At 40.4% G+C, this 25,344-nt stretch overlaps 1 protein-coding gene across 14 annotated transcripts in view; it reads left to right on the top strand.

Annotated features, from left to right (window-relative positions):
- Positions 1-25,344, top strand: part of SUPT20H (SPT20 homolog, SAGA complex component) — a 101,964-nt gene that overhangs the window by 40,083 nt on the left and 36,537 nt on the right. For 8 of the 14 annotated variants that reach the window (XM_067464064.1, XM_060763433.2, XM_067464065.1 and 5 more), the window contains exons 8-19: positions 2,530-2,646; positions 2,745-2,798; positions 3,897-4,036; positions 4,253-4,409; positions 4,503-4,559; positions 5,592-5,663; positions 10,861-11,018; positions 11,813-11,845; positions 12,447-12,564; positions 13,343-13,451; positions 16,327-16,488; positions 18,021-18,336. In XM_067464064.1, the coding sequence (XP_067320165.1) occupies positions 2,530-2,646; positions 2,745-2,798; positions 3,897-4,036; positions 4,253-4,409; positions 4,503-4,559; positions 5,592-5,663; positions 10,861-11,018; positions 11,813-11,845; positions 12,447-12,564; positions 13,343-13,451; positions 16,327-16,488; positions 18,021-18,336 (1,493 nt within the window). Of the gene's footprint in view, positions 1-2,529; positions 2,647-2,744; positions 2,799-3,896; positions 4,037-4,252; positions 4,410-4,502; positions 4,560-5,591; positions 5,664-10,860; positions 11,019-11,812; positions 11,846-12,446; positions 12,565-13,342; positions 13,452-16,326; positions 16,489-17,444; positions 18,337-25,344 lie in introns of those variants that run through there. The other 6 variants (XM_067464070.1, XM_067464069.1, XM_067464071.1 and 3 more) reach the window with 3 other exon arrangements.

Raw genomic sequence — 25,344 nt, 5'->3', positions numbered from 1 at the left:
ACTGGGGTCTTCCGAGCCACAAACCCCTATGAATGTCTGCAGGAGGAAATAGCAACACTACAGGCTTATGGAGCCATCTCTAGAATCTCCCCCCCGGAGGGCCAAAAGATGCCTTTTCATGTTATTTTCATGTTATTTTCTGATCCCAGGGCCAGAGAAGTTCCAGGGCCAGAGAAGCAGATGGCGGAAACAGAAGAACGGCCTGCCTCAGGGGAGCGTGCTCGCTCCATCAATGTTCAACATCTACACAAATGACTAGCCACTGCCAGAAGGGACAGAGAATTTCATCTATGCTGATGATCGTGCCATTACCGCTCAAGCAGAGAACTTTGAGATGGTTGAACAGAAGCTCTCTGAAGCTCTAGGTGCTCTTACTGCCTATTACAGGGAAAACCAACTGATCCCTAAGGTGTCTGAATAACCAGGAGAAAGGCCTAAAGGTACTAAAGAGACTAGATAGGTTCCTAGCAGCTGTTTGAACAGCGGAAAAAGGAACTAAGGCTGGTACCCACCCACAGGGCTTTATACAACATGGGGAGTGTGTTTGGGGCCTCCGCCAAAATGTTTCATTCCTAGAGTTCTAGAAGTTTCTAAAATGTTGTGCATATGTTCCCATGTATGCAAATTTCACAGATCACCACTCGAAGAAACGCAGTTACAGGTAAGCAACTATTTCATACAGATATAGAGGTACATGGAAATCTCTAGATATCTGTATGTATATAGGATTTGCAAAGACCTGGAAACATATAAGGGGAAAATTCATATATAAAATTAAGGTATTTCTAGGGGGGAAATCTATATATTATTTACAAGCTTTCAGGCATGCATTTGCTCAAGGAAGAAATGCAAACAAAGCCCCTCCAAAAAAAAAAAACCTTTGGCCGTTTTTCTCCTCCCCTTTCCCACCTCTTTTATTTCTCTAAAAGTAACCAGAAAAGGCTTTTTAAAGCCTCCTCCTCCAACCTCCCCCCCCACCTTTTTTGTTTCCTTAGGAATAAAAAGAAATGCACACCTTCTGTTGCTGACTTTTGCAAACATAGGGCTTTATTTTCTTTTGTAAACAGATATGGGGGAGAAGTGGAATAGATTCTGCTTTTTCCTCACAAGAAAGAATTCAAGTTGACCAGGAAGTTGAAGTGGGGAAAGGAAGAGCTCTAGTTTAGATTTTCTCCCCTCTGCAAGTTCAGGAAATTGGGTGGGTTTGAAAGAGAGCCATACAAATAAGGAGGAAATGAAATACATCTCCTTTCCCTCCTTCCCTCCATTTTGACCTTACTTGGAAAAGAAAACACAATTTTAGGGAGGAGAAGAGAGAGAAATATATCATGTATTGCAAGCAGTGGCCTCCAGTCTCTGCTGTTAATACACAAATGTCCTATTACTATAAACTTCAGCACAAATACCAATTGGAGTAATAAGAAAAATACCAAACAAACTCATATAATACACAAGCATGGGAAACAAACACACGGACAATTTACAACAGTGTAACAAACATAATATTCATGTTTTTCAAAATAATTTGTCAGATCTTCCAAAGATCGTGTAGATAAACTTCAACATATCCAATATTGTCCCATGTGAATTCAAGATGTGATAAACAGTCTTGGGAATACAACAACGTTTCCGAGTGTTTTTATGTCCTTGTTTCAAGAGGAGTATTCCTTCTTCAGGTTTCTTTCAAGGTTCCTTCATTCATTCATTTGCAATAATATTTAAAGAGGACAAAATAATAGATATGCTAACCAGCACCCAGTTACAATATAAATTTGACACAATAACATACTTACTTCCACTTGCTAAATAAATGGCTCTGCTGTGAGATTTCAACAAAGGGTAGAATACTACTGACTTCCATTAGTGAGTGATTATATCAAAGAGGCTACTCCCTTTTAAAGATTATCAGCTAATTACGGGCAATTACAGAAAGCAAGTAAGATCTAATCTGTCGTTTAAACCATGTGGGTGTACTGTCTGTAGCTTCGATATCCAAAAGGCTTCCCTCTGTAGTAAAATCGTTTTTATGTCTCCATGAGGTTTTGTGATGATCCTTTCTAGAGCACATAATTTGAAACTAGTATAGGAATGAGATTTTTCAATGAAATGAGAGTAGAGGGTAGATTCTGAAGCTTTATTTTTTATATGGGAGCGGTGCGCAAGCATTCTGATTTTTAAAGGTCTGTTTGTCATCCCCACATAGAGGAGCTCACAGGGACATTGGAGTAGGTAAACGACAGAATCTGTGTTACATGTGGTTACATGTGGTAAAAGTTCATAGTTGTATGTTGAATTTCAAGGTAGCCTGGTTTGATCTCATTATAAGCTGAGGGAGGCTTTTTAGCCCCCCCCCCCCCCAAAAGGGCTGAAAAGCTCAGTTTATCTTTGAGTAGATAAGTATGTACATTGCTGAAGACATTTTAAAAAATAATAAACATATAAACTGTACTTCCAGAGATAATTATTTCAGGTTTTGGTATTCTTAATGCATATAGAGTATATTTGTATATATGATTCTCTTTTAAACAGATCAACATTTTTCATTGTGGATGTGTCATAACAGAAATACGTGACTATAGACAGTCTGGTAATCTGAAGTCCTCAACATATCAAAGCAGGCACATTCTTTTACGTCCAACAATGCAAGTATGTTCTTCATGTTTTAGGATTTGCATTGTTCTAATTAAAAAAACTAGACCTTCAATATCTTGTTCATGTATAATAAGTATTTTCTTTTTTTTCAGACATTGGTTTGTGATGTTCATTCCATTACAAGTGACAACCACAAATGGACACAGGTAGATATTACAGTTACACTGGTTCTCAAACTTCCTATTGCTGTGATCCTTTAATACAGTTCCTCATGTTGTGATGTCCCCCAGCCATAACATTATTTTCGTGCTTCTTCATAACTGTTATTTTTCTACTATTATGAATCGTAATGTAAATATCTGATAGGCAGGGTGTATTTTCATTCACTGGATCAAATTTGGCGGAAATGTCCTATATGCCCAACTTTGAATACTGGTGGGGTTGGGGGGAGGGTGGGATTTATAGTTCACCAACAATCAAAGAGCATTCTGAACCCCATTGATGATGGAATTGAACCAATTTTGGCACACAACTCCCACGATCAACAGAAAATACTGGAAGGGTTTGGTGAGCATTGACCTTGAGTTTTGGAGTAGTTCACCCACATCTAGAGAGCACTGTGAACTCAAACAATGATGTATCTGCACCAAACTTGGCACGACTATGCCCAAATGTGAACACTGGTGGAGCTTGGGGAAGCTAGACCTTGACATTTGGGAGTTGTAGTTGCCGGGATTTATAGTTCACCTACAATCAAAGAGCATTCTGAACCCTACAAATGAGAGAATTGGGACAAATTTCCCACACAGAACCCCCATGACCAACAGAAAATACTGTATTTTCTGATAGTCTTTGGTGACTATCACCTCTCTGACATTACCTTGCAACACCCCCCCCCCCCCCCCGGGGTCCTGACCCACAGGTTGAGAAACACTGGTTTAGCAGTTCTGTAATTCAGTGATTTGTCTGTAAGAGAAATAACCCAATTCATGAAAATTGTTTTCTTATTTTCTGTCACCTAGCTGTTACAATAATATAAAGTTGACTTAAAATTAATGTGGTATCTGTACAATCAGATAGGTTAGCTGATGAAAATGATGCTTTCATAGTATATATGAATATATTAACTTATGAAAAAAATGAAAAATCTTATTGAAGAGAGTTATAAAAATGCTATCTAAATATTTCTGATATGCAGCTAGTCACATAAAAAAGAAGTTACCTTGAGGTACTTACTTTGTTGTTGTTGTTGTTATATTGTTGTTATTGATAAAATTATTGAAATGTTTGTGTTCATGTTTTAGGAAGACAAACTCCTACTAGAAAGCCAGCTCATACTAGCTACAGCTGAACCCCTGTGTCTAGATCCCTCAATCGCTGTAACATGTACAACAAACAGAGTTCTCTACAACAAGCAGAAAATGAATACCCGCCCAATGAAACGGTATTGGAAAGGGGAAATCTATGGGAATAGATGGTTTGAAATATTTTATTTTAAATGTTTATGTAAAAACGTAGATACTAGCTACCATGTAGCCTTTTATAAAAACAAATTGTTATGCAAGCCTGAGCTCTGCCCCCCCCCTTTTTTTGATGAATGCTGTTATACAGTCTAGACTTGTAAATTTCCTTTTTTTAAAGTTGTTTCAATATTTTGTAGGTGCTTCAAGAGGTACTCCAGGTCATCTTTGAATCGACAGCAGGAAGTGATTAATTGCTCAACACCACCACAGCTTAAATTATTAGATTATGTGCATAGAAGAAGAGAGAGAAAAGCAGCCCCACAGCATGACCTCAAAATTTCCAAAGCTGGAAATGTATGTATATTTTTAGAGGAAAGTGAATTGGATGAATAATCTTGATGGCCAATTTTCCTAACTTTGTTGTTTTTTTTTTATTTCTCCTTTTAGTGCGTGGATATGTGGAAACAGCCTCCTTGCTATTTGAGTATGCCATCAGAAGTGGATGTAAGTTGTAGTTCGAGGGGCAGCACACTAGTGAGGTATTTGTGAAAGTTCCTTAACTGTGCTTGAGGTCTCAGTGTGATAGCTCAATTGGTAATAGCTCTGTGGTGTAAAGAGAATCACAAAATGAGTTTACTGAATCAAGATGAATAAAGGGTTATTTTCTATAAAATAATACAGTTATTATGGATTTTTTTGTGCCCATAATGTGTAAATGTATGCAATTGGTCCTCTGTATTCACAGATTCTGCATCTACAGATTCCACCATCTATTGGTTAGGAATATTCATAAAAACAAATTTCATAAAGCATACTATGATTTTGCCATTTTATATCAGAGACATATACAGTGGAAACTACTTAAGAGCATCCTAACTTAAAGACATTTTGAGTTAAGAGTTTGGTCACGGAACAAAGTAAACTCTTAAATCAAGGTACATTATGGGACTTGCACCCATGTAATTTGGTATCTACAAAGGTTGGTTAATCAAATCCCAGTAGATACTAAGAACCCCCTCTATTGGGGGGGGGGGGGGAGATTTACATGAATTTCATTTAAGTTGGTAACCATTTATTCAATATGTTAATGATGTTAAAACAGTCACTATTGTCCAGATTAGTGTAAGGCAGAATGGTGAAAATAAGTGCAATTTGAAGGAGGAGGACTTATCTGGATAATTTGAACTGTTCTATGTTATTACAATTGTATTTATATAATAGTGGAAAGCCTGGATGAGACGTTATAACATCATTTTCTTTTACATTCCTATTTTGGAGTTCTCACCCCGGTTCTTAACTATAAGTCATTTGTAAATCAGGTGTTTGTAACTCGGGGAGTGCCTGTAATTCCAGAATGCCACCTTCATGTCTGATCTTCTGCACTCTTTGAAACATTACAATTTGTAGAAGTATTAAATGCGTGGTTGTTATATTTAAATCTAGTTCTGTATTTTTTGGCTGATCAAAAGTGTTAGGCCACTCAATTTTTGTTGCCTGCTTTAATTCCAATGCACTTTTCTCTTAATGTTTCTAAAGGTGGAAAAATATGCCAAAGTGGAAAAATCTATCAAGACTGATGACTCGCAGCCAAGTGTTTGGCCACCACATGTAAGTAGCTATCACCTTTAGATTACTCTCCCTACAGGTTATCAGATTTCTTCATCCAAAAAATGACAGTGTAATAGGACCCCCAAACTTGCAGTTTCACCCACCTATATCTGACTATTATAGTCAATCCCCAGATTATGGACAAGATAATAATAATAATAATAATAATAATAATAATAATAATAATCTTTATTTGTACCCTGCCACCATCTCCCCTATGGGGACTTAGAGTGGCTTACATGAAGCTAAGCCAAACAACAATTACAATAAAGAATGACCAAAAATGACCAAACGCAAACCGAAAATGCAAACAGTAAACAATAAACATCATAATTACATAAAACATATAAATATACAACAATATAAAAATTGCAATAAACACAAACACAGTGACAATGGGCGAGCCACATGTAATGGTTAAAAGAACTAATTAAAACTGGTTAAAAATTCGGGTGAGATAAAAGAGAAACAAATTATTTGTGAAGGAGGGCTCATTATAGTGGGAGATGTGGAATCAAGCTTTCCCACGAGGGGGGAAACGTATACTCCAGTGACAGAACATTGCACATGAGGGATAATGTGGGATTGAATACCTATTCACCAAAGGCGCAACAGAAGAGCCAGGTTTTGAGGTTCTTTTTAAAGGTTTCTAGGGTAGGGGCTTTCCTAATTTCTCCATGTAGTGAATTCCAGAGTTGGGGAGCCACTGAGGAAAAAGCTCTCTCCCTTGTGCTTACAAGGCGAGCTTGTGAGACTGGTAGGGGCAAAAGAAGGGCCTCCCCAGAAGATCGGAGGGCCTGAGATGGTACATGGAGGGAGATACGGTCACAAAGGTCTCAAACCGTTTAGGGCTTTATAGGTGATAACCTGCATCTTGAATTGGGACCGGAAAAAGATAGGTTCTCTAGGTTTGTTCTTAAGTTGAATACATATGTAAGTCCAGCTGTTTTTTTTTAAGTTTTAGATAGCAATAACACCCCTGTAGTGTCTCTCTGCTCCCCTGTTTCACCTCACTTTCTGTCCCTGTAAGTATTGAATTTGGAAAATTGTGAGTTCTTGTGAAAAATTGGTGATAAAGCATCAGTTGAGACTTTTTCCTATGATGATTTCCCAGAAGTAAATTTCCCTTCCTGAGAATAATTTCCTCTCACTTCCTGTAGTCTCACCCCTGTTTGTAACTAGGAGTTGGATATAAGTTGAATGTTTGCAACTTGGGAACTGCCTGCAATTTTCTGGGTCATCCAAGTGATTCTGCCAGAAGTTGGCATATGGTCATGTTAAAGTACCTAGTGAATGCCTGGAGAGACTAACTCTAAGAACTTTCTAGATTCTCAAGGGAAACTCTATGGTAACTTTCAGTGAAAGTCTCCCATCACAAACGGGCTTGCTATTATTCATAGATTCCTTCTTTCCATGATAGGTTCAGGAACTTATCATCCACAGATATGGGAGTGTTAAATAACAGTCTGAGTTTAAGAGAGTTTAGGTAGCTAAAGAAATTTTGGGAAAGATTTCGAACTACTATTTATATTCATGCATAAGTCGGCTAATTTTTGTCATTTCCAAAAAAATCCAGTTTTGAGCATTGAATGTGGAATATATGACTACGGAGGGTCAACTGTATTTTATTGTATTTAAATGTTTACTTTTATTTATTGAGTAGTTACCCCAACGAAGGTGACTTGTCATGTGCATAAACATAGCCATTTACACAATATGATATAATAGGGTCCCCTTGGTTAACAGTAAAAGGTCTCTGAATGCCACCAACTTATACAAATCTGTTAGCAACAAAGTAGTGTTTAGTGGACTCTGCAGAAAATGCTTCAGTTGCATTTCACAAAAAAGAAATGCAGACTCTTAATCAAGTCTTGCACAGTAAATGTTTGATTTTTATGCCTATTTTGTACACCTAAAACCCTGGGGTTGTCTAAAAATTTCTCTGGCAAAAAGGGGTCCTAAGTAGAAACAGTTTAAGAAATCCTGATATAAATGATAATATCAAGTGCTACAGAGAGAGCACTGAGCAGCGGGCAGGATAAGATATATTGCATTTCTCCTTGCAGTACAATGCAAGGGCTCCTTTCTTCTTCAGGAGCAGATCCTGAAAATGGGCAAGTGTAGATGTGCATCACAGGTGTCATGAGTCTTCAAGAAACCTGAAACACTCCTGGTTCTTCAGTCACATTCCTGACAGAAGGAGAAATTTAAATTAATTGTAATGATAAATAAAAGTAAATAAATCCTTTGGAAAATAATGTAAGGAAAACAAGGTTTTTTGGAAGGGAGAATGTGAGGAGGATAGAGGGGAGAGTTAGGGATATAGTGTAATAGAGCAAGTGTGAAAAGTAGGGAAAGAAATAGGAAGGTAGAGAGAATGAGGAAGTGAGTTAAGATGGTTAGAGTAAGTATATAGGAAGTTTGCAGAAAGACTAGTTCAAGATTAGAAAGAGAAGAAAGTGTGAGAGTGAGTATAGAAGTGGTCATTTGAAAGGAAGGGAGAGTTAAGATAAAGTAGTTTGGAAAGGAAGTTGGAGAAGAAGGAACCTCAGCAAGATGGAGTAGGTGAGGGATTAGAGGACATCCAACCCCAAATTGGGAAACAAGTCATCCAGGAATACCTGGCCACTCTAAAGGAGTTCAAGTCCCCAGGGCCAGATCAACTACACCCAAGAGTATTGAAGGTACTAGCGGAAGTCATTTCGGAACCATTGGCAATTATCTTTGTGAGTTCTTGGAGAACGGGAGAAGGTTCCAGTAGATTGGAGGAGGGCCAATGTGGTCCCAGTCTTCAAGAAGGGAAAAAAGGATGACCCAACAATTACTGCCCGGTCAGCCTCACGTCGATACCAGGCAAGATTCTGGAAAAGATTGTTAAGGAAGTGGTCTGCAAACACTTAGAAACAAATGCGGTCATTGCTAATAGTCAACACGGATTTATCAAAAACAAGTCATGCCAGACTAATTTCTTTATTTTTATTTTATTTACAGTATTTATATTCCGCCCTTCTCACCCTGCAGGGGACTCAGGGCGGATTACAATGTACACATATATGGCAAATATCCAATGCCAATTTGACATACAACGTATACAGACATACACAGAGGCTATTTAACTTTTTCTGGCCGCCAGGGGAGCTGTTGCTTTCATCGTCCATCTGTGACACTGATGAAGTACTTCCGCATTCCTCTCATTCTTTTGCTGGAGTGCTTTGCTGGAGTCTTTTTTATGGCCTCATAAATTAGTTAATTTAGCCCCACACAAGGTGGTACCTAATTTTCCAACTTGACAGATGCAACTGTCTTTCAGGTTTCAAAGGTCGAAAAGAGGCTACACAATTGGTTGGAAGCCCACTCCAACCCAGGCTGGCTTTGAACTCATGACCTTTTGGTCAGAGTGATCTTAATGCAGCTGACACTCAGCTGATCTCTTTTGTTTTAATCTGATCTCTTTTTTCGATAGAGTTACAAGCTGGGTAGATGCAGGGAATGCCGTGGTTGTAGCGTACCTGGATTTCAGTAAGGCCTTCGACAAGGTCCCCCATGACCTTCTGGCAAGGAAACTAGTCCATTGTGGGCTAGGCAAAACTTCGGTTATGTGGATCTGTAATTGGTTAAGTGGACGAACCCAGAGGGTGATTCTCCCCAATGTTTCCTCTTCATCCTGGAACGAAGTGACGAGTGGAGTGCCACAAGCAGGGTTCCGTCCTGGGCTTGGTCCTGTTCAACATCTTTATTAATGACTTAGACGAAGGGTTAGAAGGCATGATCATCAAGTTTGCAGACAACACCAAATTGGGAGGAATAGCAAATACTCCAGAGGACAGGAGAAGAATTCAAAACGATCTTGACAGATTAGAGAGATGGACCAAAACTAAGAAAATGAAGTTCAACAGTGACAAATGCAAGATACTCCACTTTGGCAGAAAAACCAAATGCAAAGATACAGAATGGGGTTCGCGTGGCTTGAGAGCAGTACGTGTGAAAAAGATCTTGGGGTCCTCGTGGACAGCAAGTTAAACATGAGCCAACAATGTGATGCAACGAAAAAAGCCAATGGGATTTTGGCCTGCATCAATAGGAGTCTGGTGTCTAGATTCAGGGATGTCATGCTTCCCCTATATTCTGCCTTGGTTAAACCACACCTGGAATACTGTGTTCAATTCTGGGCACCACAATTGAAGGGAGATGTTGATAAGCTGGAATGTGTCCAGAGGAGGGTGACTAAAATGATCAAGGGTCTGGAGAACAAGCCCTATGAGGAGCAGCTGAAAGAACCAGGCATGTTTAGCCTGAAGAAGAGAAGGCTGAGAGGAGACATGATAGCTATGCATAAATATGTGAGAGGAAGTCATTGGGAGAAGGGAGCAAGCTTGTTTTCTGCTGCCCCGGAGACTAGGATGCGGAAAAATGGCTTCGAACTACATCTGAACATTAGGAAGAACTTCCTGACTGTGAGAGCCGTTCAGCAGTGGAACTCTTTGCCCCGGAGTGTGGTGGAGGCTCCTTTGTTGGAAGCTTTTAAAAAGAGGCTATATGGCCATCTGTCAGGGATGCTTTGAATGCGATTTTCCTGCTTCTCGGCAGGGGGTTGGACTGGATGGCCCACCAGGTCTCTTTTAACTCTATTATTCTATCTGCCATGGAGGCCCTTTTCCCGCTCCCTCCTCTGTCACAGGCACAGTTGGTGGAGATGAGAGAGAGGATCTTCTCAGTGGTGGCTCCCTGGCTCTAGAACTTCATCCCCAGAGAGATTAGTCTAGCACCCACTCTGTCCACCTTCCACAGTGACCTCAAACCCTGGATTTTCCAGCCTGTGTTTGATAATAGTTAGGCCCCTGCCCTTGAATGCCCAGCCCAAACTGACCATTGAGTGTACTCATCACTTTACTCCAGCCCTAGACCTATAATCTGCCTTTTGCACAAGCCATGCCATGTCCTCTCTGTTTTCTGATCTTGCCCACCTTATCCCTAGCTCTGGTTATTGCAATATTTTAATTCATTTTAATGATTATTTTTATACTTCTATGTTTTTGTTTAATTAGATTGTTATATTTTTGTTTTTTATGTGTTTTTAGTTTGTAAAACTTCGTTGTGCTGGGCTTGGTCCCGCTTGTAAGTCACCTCGAGTCCCTTCGGGGAGATGGTTGCGAGATATAAAAATAAAGTTATTGTTATTATTATTATTATTCAACAGGAAATAAAAGAAGATTATGTCTTTGAATGTGAAGTTGGAAGTCAACTGCAGAAAACAAAACTGACAATTTTCCAGTCTTTAGGGAATCCATTATACTATGGCAAAATACAGATGATTCAAAGCGAAGAAGAAAATGAGATCCTAGCCATTCCATCACAGTAAGTGGTACATCTATTAGATTTTGGCGGACAGGGTGGTGTGCATAATGGCTCTGAGGAAATATTTCTGAGTTCTGGAATTTGACATCTTTGTTTCCAGCCTGATCTCTAACAGGAATTTGCGTTCCTGGACAACAGAAACAGAGAAGGTTGTAACTTGAGAGTAAGGGTCAATTTTACTGCTTCATTGTAACCATGACTCTATAGGGCAAACTGCTAGTAGCTGTATGCCACCCAATTTTGTCAAATCCCACAGGTAAGAAATTCTTGTAAATTTGGTGGCATGTTTGTTTTCACAATTACACTTTGTAACAAAATTTGGATAATTTTCTTTTCCTGGTTTGAAAGTGTTATTTCCTGTTTAATTGTGTGGTACTTACTTTGAAAATAGTTGTTCTACCCCAGAAACTTGGTTTTTGTGGCTACCAGAAACTATGTTGAATTGGTTGAGGCTCTATGAGATATTCATTGAAAAACTATAGCAAAATGTGCTGCACGATGTCCTGCAAAAACATAGGTTTTGCATTTTAATAAACTTTTTCCAAGGTTTTTTTTTTTAAAAGAATACAACCAATTAGTAAAAGACATTTATAACCCATGTTATATAGTATTATTGTGGTTTGGTTGTTTTGTTTCTTGAGGACTTGGAAAGTTGAAATTGTTTCAAAAAAAGTTCAGGGTGCATGTAGCCCACAGTCCTCCTCCTCCTCCTATTATATTGCTCTATTTCTAACAGGGGCATATTCAGCTTATCATTTGTACTTTTAAATTTGTTAAATATGTGTTGTTTACAGGTTTCTTATTGGCTCAAAATCGGAAGCTGTAAGGTATGTATTAATCAGTGTTTCTGTAATTACATTGCTAACTGGCTCTTACTTTTGCCAGAGATATGCCCCATTTTTTCTTTCCTCTTTCTTGTAATCTGACAGTGCTTGAAACCTGTGGTGAGCAAACTCTACCCTTTTCCCTCCCCAACAGGATCTCTCTTTGAGCCTTTAGTTCCCTTGAATAATAACTTCTGCTTTAGGATTCTGGTCAAGGCTGACCTTCTTTTGTATAATAGCATGTCAAATCTTTTTGCAAACAATGGACACATGTGTAAGTTTGCATGTTCTGCATATAATTTTTCTTGTGTGCCCTTAGTTGCTTTATTTGATTTCCTACATTCCTACGTTTCTCATGACCAATCAGATCCTGGAAGGGCTTCAAATAAGAGGAGACCATATTTGTAAAATACAAAGCTTTATATAGTAGAGGAAAACATGTTCCATGGGAATTGCAGTCAGTTGAGTCAATGGACCAACTGGAAGTAATAGATAAGCACAGGGAACACAAAAATGCTTATTTAGTTTTGTGACTGAGTGAATATATCTGTCCTTAATATTTTTCTGACCTAATGAAAGACTTTTGTTTAATGTCATTTTGCAGAGTGGTCAGTCAGTACCAGGAACTCATTCAGAATGAAGCTAAATGCACAGTGAAGATGTTTCATAACACAAATGGAGCAGTCTATCTAAGTGAACTTTCTCCTGGGAAGGAAATTGAAGTATGTTGCTCCTACATATTACAGGACATTCAGTGACCATTGAAAAATTGCAGCGACTTAAGATTAGCCAAACAGGCATACCCCTAAGCCAACTCAAACCATAGAATAAGGGCAGCAATACTGGCTTTAGTGCTAAGCCTTCTTTAACTGAAACCCATGTGGTAGTCATAGGGGTAATGCAAACATCCCTTTCCAGTGCTACAGAACTGCAACCAGTGTCTTAACAGAGGCATTTTTTGGAAGTTTCAAAGTATTTAAATCATCCTTAGTCGATTTGTTAATCTACTGTCTCAAGTACAGAACTATAATTTTCCTCTTATAAATGAATTGAAATTATTCAGTACAGTGGAAGACAGTCAAGGTACACTTGCAGGCACCATTAAAACTGTCTGCACATAAGTATTAATCATTACAGAATTCAAATAAAAATAGAGTTAAATTTCCCAGGAAACATTCTAAATTTGAGCTCTGGTTCTAGAATCATTTGGTTATCTTCTTGTAACATAGTGTTCCCTTCGAAATAAATATATACCTGCGGAATACTGTTTCTGTTACTGAAGTGTGCCTGAATCGGTACCCTGAAGAAGAGAATTAGGTAGCAGGGAATTTAAACTGTTTACATAGTCTGGTATTTTAGCTCCCTGATCTGTTTTTCAGTATTTTATATCACATTATACCTGGAGCATTATTTTGTCCTCAAGAAGTTTCCTGCAGAACATAGGATTTTTGCTTCTTTGCAGTTTTTGTATAACTTTTGTTTGTGTGTGTGTCTTTTTAGCAGCCTGAGAGTATATCAGGGTATGTTCAGCCATCATTATTGGGGAAAAGTGTGAAACACCGGCCACCTCCCATCAAAATGCCTTCAAGTTCAGGAGGCAGCTCATCAGGTAAAAGCTTTTTACCACTGTCCTTTGTTTAGCTTATAAAGAATTTTGGGCAAAATGTTCCAGCCCCACTCTCAAAAAGTAGTTTTATAGATTTTTTTAAAACATCTTTTATTAGGTTTTCAAAAGGATACAACTTTAAAAACCCACCCCACAACCTCCTCCCATCCCTATAACTCTGCTCTTTAACAATACAAATAAACCCAAAAAACACATTAAAGACATTAAAAACACAGTTGACCCCCTCCCCCTCTTCAAACTAAGGATTCTAACAAGATGTTAAATTATACTTCTCTGTCGGCAAGGCATTTGGAGAAGGATAAAGGGCACACTGCTGGGGAGGTGTGGGTGGAACTCTGGGAGATTGTGAGTTTTAAATGCTATTTTAGTGTATTTATTATATTTTAACTGTATTTTAACCGAAATCCAAACTATATTATTTAATTGTATTTTATTTTCATTTTTATATTTGTTTGTGTTAAATTGTGACTAAGGTGTATGACTGTTGGCTGCCCTGAGTCCCCATGGGGAGAAAAGTTGTAACGTGTGGGCTTACAAACAAAAGACCCTCCCAGTAAGAGAATTGTAGTATAGTCTACCTGCAGCAGCGTTACCCAACAGCATCAGCCAGAAAGTGACCAAAAGAACAAAAACACACAGACCAGTCTTTCACTTCCTCTGGAGGCTTTTTCTTGTAACCAAAGTAACACTAGTTCAGTATTTACAAAACAAGGTTTCTTGTAACACGAATAAAGTTCATCAAACTTAACTAGGCATAAATGCAATGCCTTATGCTCGTCTTAATTAATTCAAGGCTTTATTTTCTTTCTTCTATCTTTTGTTGAAGATTTCAGCAACAAACAATACATACATCAGGTTGCTGTGAGTTCTCCAGGCTGTCTGGACATGTTCTAGAAGCATTCTCTCCTGACGTTTCACCCACATCTATGGCAAGCATCCTCAGAGATTGAGTGGTCTGTTGAAAACTAGACAAGTAGGGTTTATATATCTGTGGAATATCCAGGGTGAGAGAAAGAACACCTGTCTGTTTGAGGCAAGTGTGAATGTTGCAATTGGCCACCTTGATTACCATTGAATGGCCTACCTGCTTCAAAGCCCAGCTGCTTGCTGTCTGGGGGGATCCTTTGTTGGGAGGTGTTAACTGACCCTGATAGTTTCCTGTCTGTAATTCCCCTGTGTTTTTAGTGTTACTCTTTATTTATTGTCCTGGTTTTAGATATTTTTTTTAATACTGGTAGCCAGATTTTGTTCATTTTCATGGTTTCCTCCTTTCTGTTGAAATTGTCCACATGCTTCAGGCAGGACATTGCAACATACACACTTGCCTCAAACAGATAAGAGTTCTTTCTCCCAACCTGGACTTTTCATAGATATATAAATCCCACTTGTTTAGTTCCCAACAGGCTTCACAACCTCTGAAGATGCCTGCCATAGATGTGGGTGAAATGTCAGGAGATAATGCTTCTGGAACATGGTCATACAGCCCAGAAAACACAGCAAGCCAGTGATTCCAGCCATGAAAGCCTTCAACATACATCACCATCTTATATCGATCACAATAATTCCTTCGTTCTTTGCTTCTCTGCTCATACACTGGGCTTCTCCCATGCGCAGGCTTCAGCTTCTCTCGCCTAGCAGACTGGGCTCTTCTCACTCAGGGGCTAACATCACAGGCACATCTGCTTATAACAACCTGCTGGTTTTGCTGAGTCATGGCACCATTTTAACTTTTTCAGTGCCTGAACATCATTTTTGTAATTTAAAATACACTGCTAATTTTCAATATCTGACAAAGGCTGACTATAAATCAATCAATAAATATATTCTAGTTGCTTTAATTTACGCTAAATATGAACAAATACTGAAAGAGTGTATTAGCATGACTTGTAGATAAGTAACAATTTAAATATTTTCACTTAAATTCATTCCTCATAATTTCACCTTACATTTACCATCCTAATGTCCACCAGCTTTTTCCTTTTAATCTAGATTAATTTATTGTATTTTTATCATTTCCTTCAATCTTTCTTGTTGCATTCATAGAATCATAGAATCATAGAGTAGGAAGAGACCTCATGGGCCATCCAGTCCAACCCCCTGCCAAGAAGCAGGAATATCTCATTCAAATCACCCGTGACAGATGGCCATCCAGCCTCTGTTTAAAAGCTTCCAAAGAAGGAGCCTCCACCAGTTTGAAGCCATTCCCCCCCTTAATGATTTTTTTTCCATCCCCCCAAAATATTTTATTTTGATTTCTTCCAAAGATTGCTATTTATTCATATCTCTTCCAATATTTGTAGATTATTTTCAGGGTTTTGTCTCAGTTACGCTTTGTGATGTTGTCTCATGCAGGAGAGGGGTAATGTGATCAGCTTCCATAATGAGACTCCCCTACTTTCAGTGGCTAATTGTCTCTTGGCCAGGCTTTTTGACAAAGAACAGTCTCCTACCCATAGACTAGTAGCAGGTATTGGGAGTCTTGGCATACTTCCCTCAACTCTCTGACAGAGCAGGAAGTGAAGAGTCTTCCTTGTAGAGAAAATGATGTGGAGGTAAGATGTACCTCCGCAAGGCTCCTTCAGGTGTCTCTAATCAGGTGTCCCCCCCCCCCCCCCCCCCGCCACCAGTACAGCCACCTGGCAGTATGGCCGTGTTTTAGAAGCATTTTCTCCTGATGTATTTCCTGCATCTGTGGCTGGCATCTTAAAAGGATCTTCTGAAGATGCCAGCCACAGATGCAGGTAAAATGTCAGGAGAAAATGCTGCTAGAAGACGGCCATGCAGCTCAGAAACCACACAACACCCCAGTGATTCTGGCCGTGAAAGCCTTCAACATTAGCTTAATTTTGTTTTTCAGGTAGTATTTTTAGTCAACAGCAGTCAACTGGCCACCTGAAAGCCCCGACTCCTCCGCCTCCTACCCCAAAGCCTCCCTCAGTGTCTCGGAAGCAGTCTCTGGACCTGAATCAGCTGAGCTTGCTTTCTCCAGCAGCTGTGTCTCCAGCAAGCTCTTCACAAAGTGAGTCCTGCTATAAATTCTCCCTTAAGTCTTCTTGTGGTAAACTTACTAACTTGGCTGATTGAAGAACCTAAAGTCCATCTCACATCAGATTGTATATACACTTCTGCAGCACTTCAGGCAGGCCTCTTGTTGACTGTATGTACTTTGTTTGCTGAAACTGTATTTGTTTCTCTGTATAAATACGCTTATATGTATGCACCATTTGTGTATACGTTGTAATCCATTTATGCAACCATCATTGGTCTCTCTTTAATTCAGCCTGACAATTAATGTGACCATAGATATTTCTAAAATGCAGTGTATCAACAACAGCTTGCTATGACCAATTGTCCTTTGCATATTTTAAGGAGCTAAAATTTCATACATGTCATCAAATATGGTGTAGTAGTTGTATCTCTGTGTGTGTGTGTGTGTGTGTGAGTGTGGTGAGTCCAGAGGTGGAAATACAATAAACTAAATTGACTTTTAAAAACTCTACTGTTTTACAAATCATCGTTGAAGACAAAATGAGAATAATCTCAGTCTTGCACTCAAGTTTGTTAAATGTTTAATAAGTTGAGTTTGGATTTGTGGGGCAGTCTTGGTGCTGCAGATCTCTTAAATAAAAAATCACAACTGTGGATGTTTACCCACTTTTAAAAGATTTACAAAAGGAAAGTGGCAGGGAATCCATAAAAATGGACAGCTACTTACTTACTTCTTCAGCCTGCTGCATAGTGTAGCCCTGTCCAGAAATTGTTTGGATGGCTCCAAAGGTGTCTTTTCTGCCTTCCTGTTTTGCACAAAGAAACCATTAAGGAAGCCTTGATCAGTCTGATTCCCACAAACCTCTCCCCTCCTTTCCACCGGTTGTGTTGCCAGTATGATCTGTATATATTGCACACATTTGCTGCTGTAAAAAGACTTTACTCACAGCTTCTAGACATTCACATTTCTTTCCTTTCTTTCTGCAGGACATGAAAGCTAAAAAAAAATCATAAAATGAAAACACCTCAAGAGCTTTTGGGTTTTTTTTTTGTTTGTTTGTTTGTTCCCATTTCATTTATACAACGTCTTCATGCCAAATTGATGCTCTCTATTAAAAGACAGTTTTTTCTTTCTGTCATGATCATGGCTACTTCCCTTAAAGCTTAAGCAGACTAGTTACGGAGAACTCTGTACTGTTTTCCTCAATTTGGTGATAGTCTGCGTTTTTGTTCAATCTGGTTTTTTCTCTCTGTTGTACTATGGTACTGTGTAGATGATTTTTGTACATGTTTTATACAGGCTTTATTGAAGGACGTTAAAAGGACATAAAGTTGTTCATGGCATAAATGTGTTACTAGTGCTAGGATGACTTACAGGAATAGTGGGAGACTGGAAGGGTTGTCTTGCAACGTAAGTTGAGTGGCCGTTGAAGTGCTGCTTCTGTTAGGAGCCACCGTGCCTAACCCTTGGGGCTTCTTTGTTTTCCACTCTGTCCATGAACATTATTTTACAGAGGGACCTTTATAACAAACTAGTGCTTTTTTATTTTTCTCAATGAGCAGGGTCTGGAACTCCTAAGCCATCTGCTCCTCCTCCAACCAGCACCCCTTCATCGACCCCACACCCTCCTCCTGACGCTCAGAGCTCCACTCTGACTGCCCCTTCTGCCACCCCTACTCCCCAAGATTCAGGCTTCGCCCCTCTGTCCGCCTTGCTCACCCCGTTTGCTCAGCAGCAAATGTCTCTGAGCCAGGCACTACCTGTAATGACCATTCCTATTTCCACCATGGTAACATCCACCACTTCAGGAACTTCCACCAACCAGATCATGGCCAACACTGCAGGACTTAACTTCATCAGTGTAGTGGGCTCTGTGTGGTAAGTTGGTTTCACTATGGTGCTTCCTTGTTTTGACTTTTTTATAGTAATCTGGCCCATTACCTATGTTTCGAGGCAGAGAGCATGATGATGAAATATCTAGTTATACCAACAACTACCAGTTAAATCCCCTGTATCAAGAATCATTGTTTGCTATAAGTGAGAAGTTGTGCTGCCCTTTCTTAAGCATTAATGTACGGATTTGGAAGAGGAAAAATACCGTATTTCTTCAATTGTTAAGACGCCATTGATTGTATGACTCATCCTGATTTCAATACTGCCACCACCAACTATACACACACACACACACAACTTTGTATTTTTCTTTAGGTTTGAGAGCTTAAAGTCATATTCCTTTTTCTTCGTGGACTCTGTGAATGCACATAGAGAGTATCTGCGTCTGCACAGGCTCCAATGGAAAACTTCCAAAGTTTAAAACTGAAGTTTTGGTGGTAACCCCGCCCACTCCCCCCAGGGCATAAAAGGCACCCTGGCCGCACACTCCACAGTTCCTGTTTTTCCGCCACAAAGCTCGCTTTGAAAATTTTGTCGCTATGTCTACCACTCAATTTGAGCAGTGTACTCAATGCACTGTGAAATTTCCAGACTCCGACGGGCATGCAAAGTTCCTCCTCTGCCTTGGAGAATCCCACTTTATCGGCTCTTGCTGCCATTGCTAGGCCTTCATGGCCCAGGCTCGAAAAAATAGAGTGGCTCTTCCTAAGGCTTTACTCTACCAGCAAACCCTTGAACCATTGACCAGGGTTCCCTCCACTTCAACTGTGGCCCAACTTCCGTTGAAGCCAAAGGCTATCTCCTCGACTGCCTCAAGATCATTGAGACCTTCAAAACTGTCTTGCACCATCACCACGGTAACGTTTCCGGCGTGGCCCTCCTCAACCTCGAGCTCCCTTGCCTCGGTACGGTCCAGCGGGTCCAATGTGGCGACTCCACCATCTTCCTCCTTCATGAAAATTGCTTTTAAGAGGGCCCACAAGAAGTCTCGCCGAGCACAATCGGATTCAGTGGTGTCACTTCCAGTTCCCTCGACTCCGGGCAAATCCCTTGCCCTTCCAGGAAGCACATAACTGCCAGTCAAGAGAAGGGCTCCCCAGCGCTCCTCCTCTTCCTCGTTTTTAAAAAAGATTGTACCAACTTTATAAGGACTGCCTTATATTATAGTCATAAGTAATTATAACTGACAAGGTTTGGAAGGGCACAATGCTATGCCACATCCACTCCATGGGTCCCACCTTCCTCTTCATCCCACAAAATCACATGAACTAACTTGCTCAATATGTCCAGATGGTAGTCTGAGCACCAACAAATTCAACCGCCAGAACCTTTGGCCAGACAAGAGCTCTTTCCATTGAACTCAACTCCAGATAAAGGTTGTCAAACAGCTCATCTGCCTAAAGCGGCGCAATCTTCAGCCTTGGAGCAGCCCCACCTCCAGCTTCTCCAAGTCAATCCATGAGGCCACCTCTGCCTCCAACAGTGTCCTTGCCATCCCCTCACCACACCGAGGAGGAGAACCAAGACAAGAGCATGCAGAATTGGTCCACTCTGGTTCTGTCATTTTGTTGGGAATCGATCTCTCACCAAACCCTGAGGCATATGATGTCAACCCTCCTTTGCCCACTGACAACATCAGGGCCTTCGCTGACCAGATGGTTAGAATGGCCGAGACCCTGAGCCTTGAGATCAAGCAGATGTCTAAAGCGGTGACCGACCCTGTTTTCAAGCAGGTTCAAGCAGAAGCTCCTCAGGCTCCTCTTCTACGCTTTTTACCATATCTTCTCGTTATCATTCGAGCGTCCTGAAAGACCCCTTCTTTTATACCTTAAGCTTCGAAACGCATCGAAGCCGGATATCGCACAAGTGGCTGAAACATCACCCCGATTCAAACTTGGTAGTTGTCAAATCAGCCCAGATCTCAGGGAGACAATCAAACACCCCTCCGACCGCGAAGGCAAATGGTTTGATGCGGTTGGCAAAAAGCTATACTACGGAGCTCTCCTCCTCATCGGTATGGCAAACTATGGGGCCATACTGCATGGGAACGTATCAACAAATCCTTTGGGAGAAAGCCCAGCGGTTCCATGCCAAACTGTCAGAAGAAGACAGTTTTCTTAGCACCGCAGTTGCTGTCTCTCTGCCATGTTTGGAAGCCTTTCCTTTTCTTGTCAATTAACTGTTGGATCTCGTCATTTTCACCAAACCAATCTTGATGTTTCTTGGTTTGATACCCAATGGTTTCTTCACAGGTTGTGGTGATGGAAGTCTTCCGTTAGTTCCAATGTTCCTCAACATTTTCGGGGTGTTCTATGGGTAGATGATTCTTGAGTGTTGTTTGGAGAAGGGCTCGTTTGGAGGGCTCCTGAAGGGCTTGGGTGTTCATTTTTGTGCCTAATCTTTCTGCCTTGGAGTCTGCATTTGGGGATGATCTTTATAGCCATCATGGATCGGATTAACCTGTGGTCTGTCCATCAGTCATCAGCACCTATCATTGCAGGTTGTGGCAGTCTCTGGCACGTGTGATTACGTCCTCTAAGAGGTGCCAATGCTTTGACGGGGGTGCTGTTGCATCCCAGTTCAAGAAACAAGACCATAAGATTAAATCCACCACTCTGGACTGTAGGAAAAGCAATCCTTGTTTATTGATGAAAAATTGGTTACAAAAGAAAGATAAATGCAGAGTAAAAAAGCCACAGAAAAACACAGGAGTCAATAGGATCTCTGAACTTGAGCAAAACTTCAAAAGCCACAAAACAATAACCAGGAGTCTGTTAGCCTTTTACTAACCATGAACTTGGAAACAGAAGCCTCTGGGATTACTGGCCATGGAACACAGGAATTCTGCCAAGACCAGCCACAGTCCCGAACGTTGCTTGACCTAAAGAAGCACTCTGCAGGGATGCTCTTAAACCAAAGAAGCTATTCTTAAAAACGCCCCTTGACTTTTCTGTTTGGGCCTCTTTTTGCTGAAGCCGCTGTGACCTTCGTACAGACTGGGAGACAAATCTATCTCTCACTATCTGTTCTCTCCGGACCTCATTATCTAGCCCAGGTGGGGAGATATCACGGCTAACTTCCGAAACATTCTCTTCTAACTGTTGGGTTTCGTTTTCATTCCCACTGAGCTCTGCATCAACAACAGATTCCACACTGTCAGGGTCAGGGAAAGCTTGCTCAGTTTGAAAAACTATTGGAGAATCCTGTTCACACAGATCAGGATCAGGCTGAACCCCAACAGGTGCTTCCATGATGTCTTGGCGGAATAGCGTGTTGGTGATGACAAGGTTGTGTTCCATACATTTGGTGAGAAGCAGAATGCCATTTGTGTTGCTATTTCCAACTCTGCCTTTTCCTATGGTCCCTGGCCACAGGTCGAAGCCTCGTCTGACTCTTGCATTAAAATCCCCCAGGAGGATGATTTTGTCCTTAGGTATCACCGATAGGATGGTGTCTAGCTGACAGTAAATTTTTTCCTTGATGTCTTCATTAGCATCTAGTGTCAGTGCATAGATTACCTGTTGGTTTTTGGCAAGGGCTAAGTGTCATTCATTAATAACTATGGGTGCTTCGGTCAGGTGCTTCACCAGGTCATTTCTGATAGCAAAGGCAACTCCATGCATTCTTCACTCTTCTTCAGGCAGTCCCTTTCAGAAGAAGGTGTAGCCTCCTTTTTCTTCCTTCAGCTGTCGCTCTCCGGGTCTCCTGAAGTCCTGCTATGTTGGTGTTAAAGCGTCCCACTCCCTTGCAATGATAGCAGTTCTGCATTTGGGGTGTTCAATGTTGGGGTGTTCACAGACAATGTTGCCCAACAGTGTCTGTGCATTCCATGTTCCAAAATTCATTTCTCTTTTTGGCCGCAGGGTGGTGACCCCTCTGGACGCAGCAGTCCAATCAGGGATAAGAGAGGCAGACTATATTTAGGGCACCTTTTCTAGCTCCTTCCCCATATGGGGTGAGCAGAGTGGATCCTAAAAAGGGCTGTTTAGTCATGGATACAGCTGCCGAACTACTCAACTTCCTCGGACCTTGAGGTAGAATGACTGAATCCATATCCACCATCCATGTGCCATTCTGTGACTAGGGGCTTCCAGATTTCACAGTCCTGCCCCCGTCACCACTCGCTGATCACCATGGAACTTTCGATGGTTTTTTTATTTTTCTTGGAAGACCCCTGTACATGAGGGTTTATGGTTGGAAGTCAGTGCACAGCCTATCAACACACAGTCTTCAGGTGGATTTGGATTACCCGATTTGAAAACATATTATGAAGCATGCGGACTTAGCTGGATTAAAGATTGGACTACGTTAACAAAGAAGAATGTGTTGACACTAGAAGGGGCGGACCTGAGACGGGGTTGGCATGCCTACTTGTGGTATGATAAAATTAAAATTGAAAAAAACTTCACCAACCACTATATTAGAGCGGGACTAATTAAAATATGGGAAAAATATAAAAGAAGATTTTACAATAACACACCACTATGGCTGTCACCTCTGGAGGCTTTTCACAGGAGAGAGTTAGGCTGGGAGACCTGGCCAACATATGAGGATTTATTGAGGAAAGAGAATGGGAAATATGAATTGAAAGAAGAAAACGAGATTAAAGAAATTTTTACTACCCTATCATGGCTAAATTATAGGCAAATCCGGGACTGCTATAAGACTGACAAAGAATTAAACTTCGGGGCTAAAGAAGGTTTCTGGGACACTATTATGATGACAAATAATAAAATAATTACAAAAAATTATAAAAAATTATTAGAGTGGACAACAGAAACTGAGCAAATAAAAGAAACTATGATTAAATGGGCACAAAACATAGGACATCAATTTCGCTTAGATCAATGGGAGAGGGCATGGAATCAGAAAATGAAATACACCTACTCCTATAACTTGAAAGAAAACCAACTAAAAATGATACATAGATGGCATATTACGCCACAAAAGATCTCAAAATTCCACAAAAATTCATCGGACAGATGTTGGAAATGTGAACAGCACACAGGATCCTTCTTTCACATGTGGTGGTCTTGCCCAAAAGCTAAGAAATATTGGAAAATAATACATACTGATATTCAAAAGATACTTGACATAAAAATGAGAAAGGAACCAGAGTTCTTCTTGCTGGGAATGTTTGATATTATAGGAGACAAAAATAAAAACATTATTTTCAATTACCTAATCACTGCAGCCAGAATTGTCTATGCCAAGAACTGGAGGCAGAAAGAAATACCACAAATAGAAGAATGGCAAAGCAAGATACTTGAAATTATGAATATGGATGAGTTAACATACTGGCTAACGCCGAACGAAGGAAAACCGAAAAAACAAACAAATTGGGACTCAGTGAAAAAAAGAGGTCATTTCTTGATACGTAACAAGTCAGAAGATAAATAACTGTGTCACAGGAATGCAGTCTGAAATATTGAGAATGAAAGCCGATTTTCTTTTACCCGGCTCTCATCTCTTTTTTTTTTTTAACTTTACACCTTGTTTTTTTTTTTAAACAAATATAGAAGATCTTCAAAGAACAGATGGAAGTCCACCCATATTTTTATTTTTATTTTTACTTTTACTATTATTTTGATTTTTGATTTTTTTGATTTTTTTTCTTTTTGATTGGACTCTTTGATTTTTTCTGGATATTTTTTCTTTTTTCTCTTTCTCTCCCTTTCCCCTTCACTGACACTCTCTTGCTTATTATTATTTCCTACTTTTCTATCTCCTACACAATTATTCCCCCGCTTTCCATGTATTCACATTATAATGCAATAAAAATTATATTTTTTTTAAAAACACACAGTCTTCAGAGTGAGGTCCCATCCAGTGACAGGGTTAACATGACGACGGTGGCTTCTTAATCTGGTGCAGTCTTCTATCACCTTCACAGCCATTGTAACATGTACCATGTTATCCTCCGCCTGTTCTGCCGTTGAGGTCTTTGGGTCTTTGGATTGTTCTTGGTCTGGAACCTCCCCTGTGGCCACTCGTGGGAGTGTATGGCCCGTAGGTTCATTGGAGCACACAAACCCCCTCACCACAACAAGGTGACAATCCATCGAACCCGTTGAGGTCTCAATGACTCAGTTGATTCACTGACAATGATCTTCACTGTCATAATGTTTATTACATTTGCACAACTGTTTAGGATACTTGTTTCCACTTGGACAAGTCTCTATTATCCGTATGAGTATTTTCTCCAAAACCCTTCTCCATTTTTTGTGGGAGGTCGATCCAGGTCCCGATACAGGGTAACCTATAATGAAAAAGTAGACAATGTTAATAACTCTAACTGGAGAAGGGTGTCTTCTGTATGCAACTACCTACCTCCTCTCATGTTCTTGTTGTGACTATAAGGCCGATAGGCCTCTGTTACTTATGACTTGTTCTACTCACCTGGGTAACTGTTGCCTCACCTTTATGAGACTGCGACACCAACCCTTTCATTGCTCATGTATCTCACATTTTTCCTATTTTCTCTGAACTGTTTTCAGATGATCCCTGTAACCATGCTCCCTCAAGTGGTACTCACACATGTACCTTTGCACTAAATTTGCAGATATTCGTCACAATAAACCATGCTTTTGGTCCTCAATCAAAGTTGGTTTGCATCTGTCCCACCATCCGGGACCTTAACTTGCTAGTCTCCACATGTGTGCATTCACAGAGTCCACGAAGAAAAAGGACAGGTTACTCACCTGTAACCATGCTCCTTCAAGTGGTACTCACACAAATCCGGCCTTCTTCCCCTCTGGCAAACCTCTTCCTTTCTCGCTGTCTTTGCAGCATAGGAACAGCGGAATGTATGGCCAGGGTGCCTTTTATGTTTTGGGGGGAGTGGGCGGGATTATCACCAAAACTTTAGTTTTAAACTTTGGAAGTGTTCTGTTGGAACCTGTGCAGGAGCAGATACTCTCCACGTGTGTGAATTTAGAGTATCACTTGAGTAACCTGTCCATATTGCATTGTTGCTGACTTTAGAGTTATGTT

This window comes from Anolis sagrei, chromosome 2 (assembly GCF_037176765.1).
Source record: "Anolis sagrei isolate rAnoSag1 chromosome 2, rAnoSag1.mat, whole genome shotgun sequence".
Lineage (NCBI taxonomy): Eukaryota > Metazoa > Chordata > Lepidosauria > Squamata > Dactyloidae > Anolis > Anolis sagrei.
Note: the sequence above shows the minus strand (reverse complement) of the source record. Positions and strands in the feature narration are given on the sequence as shown.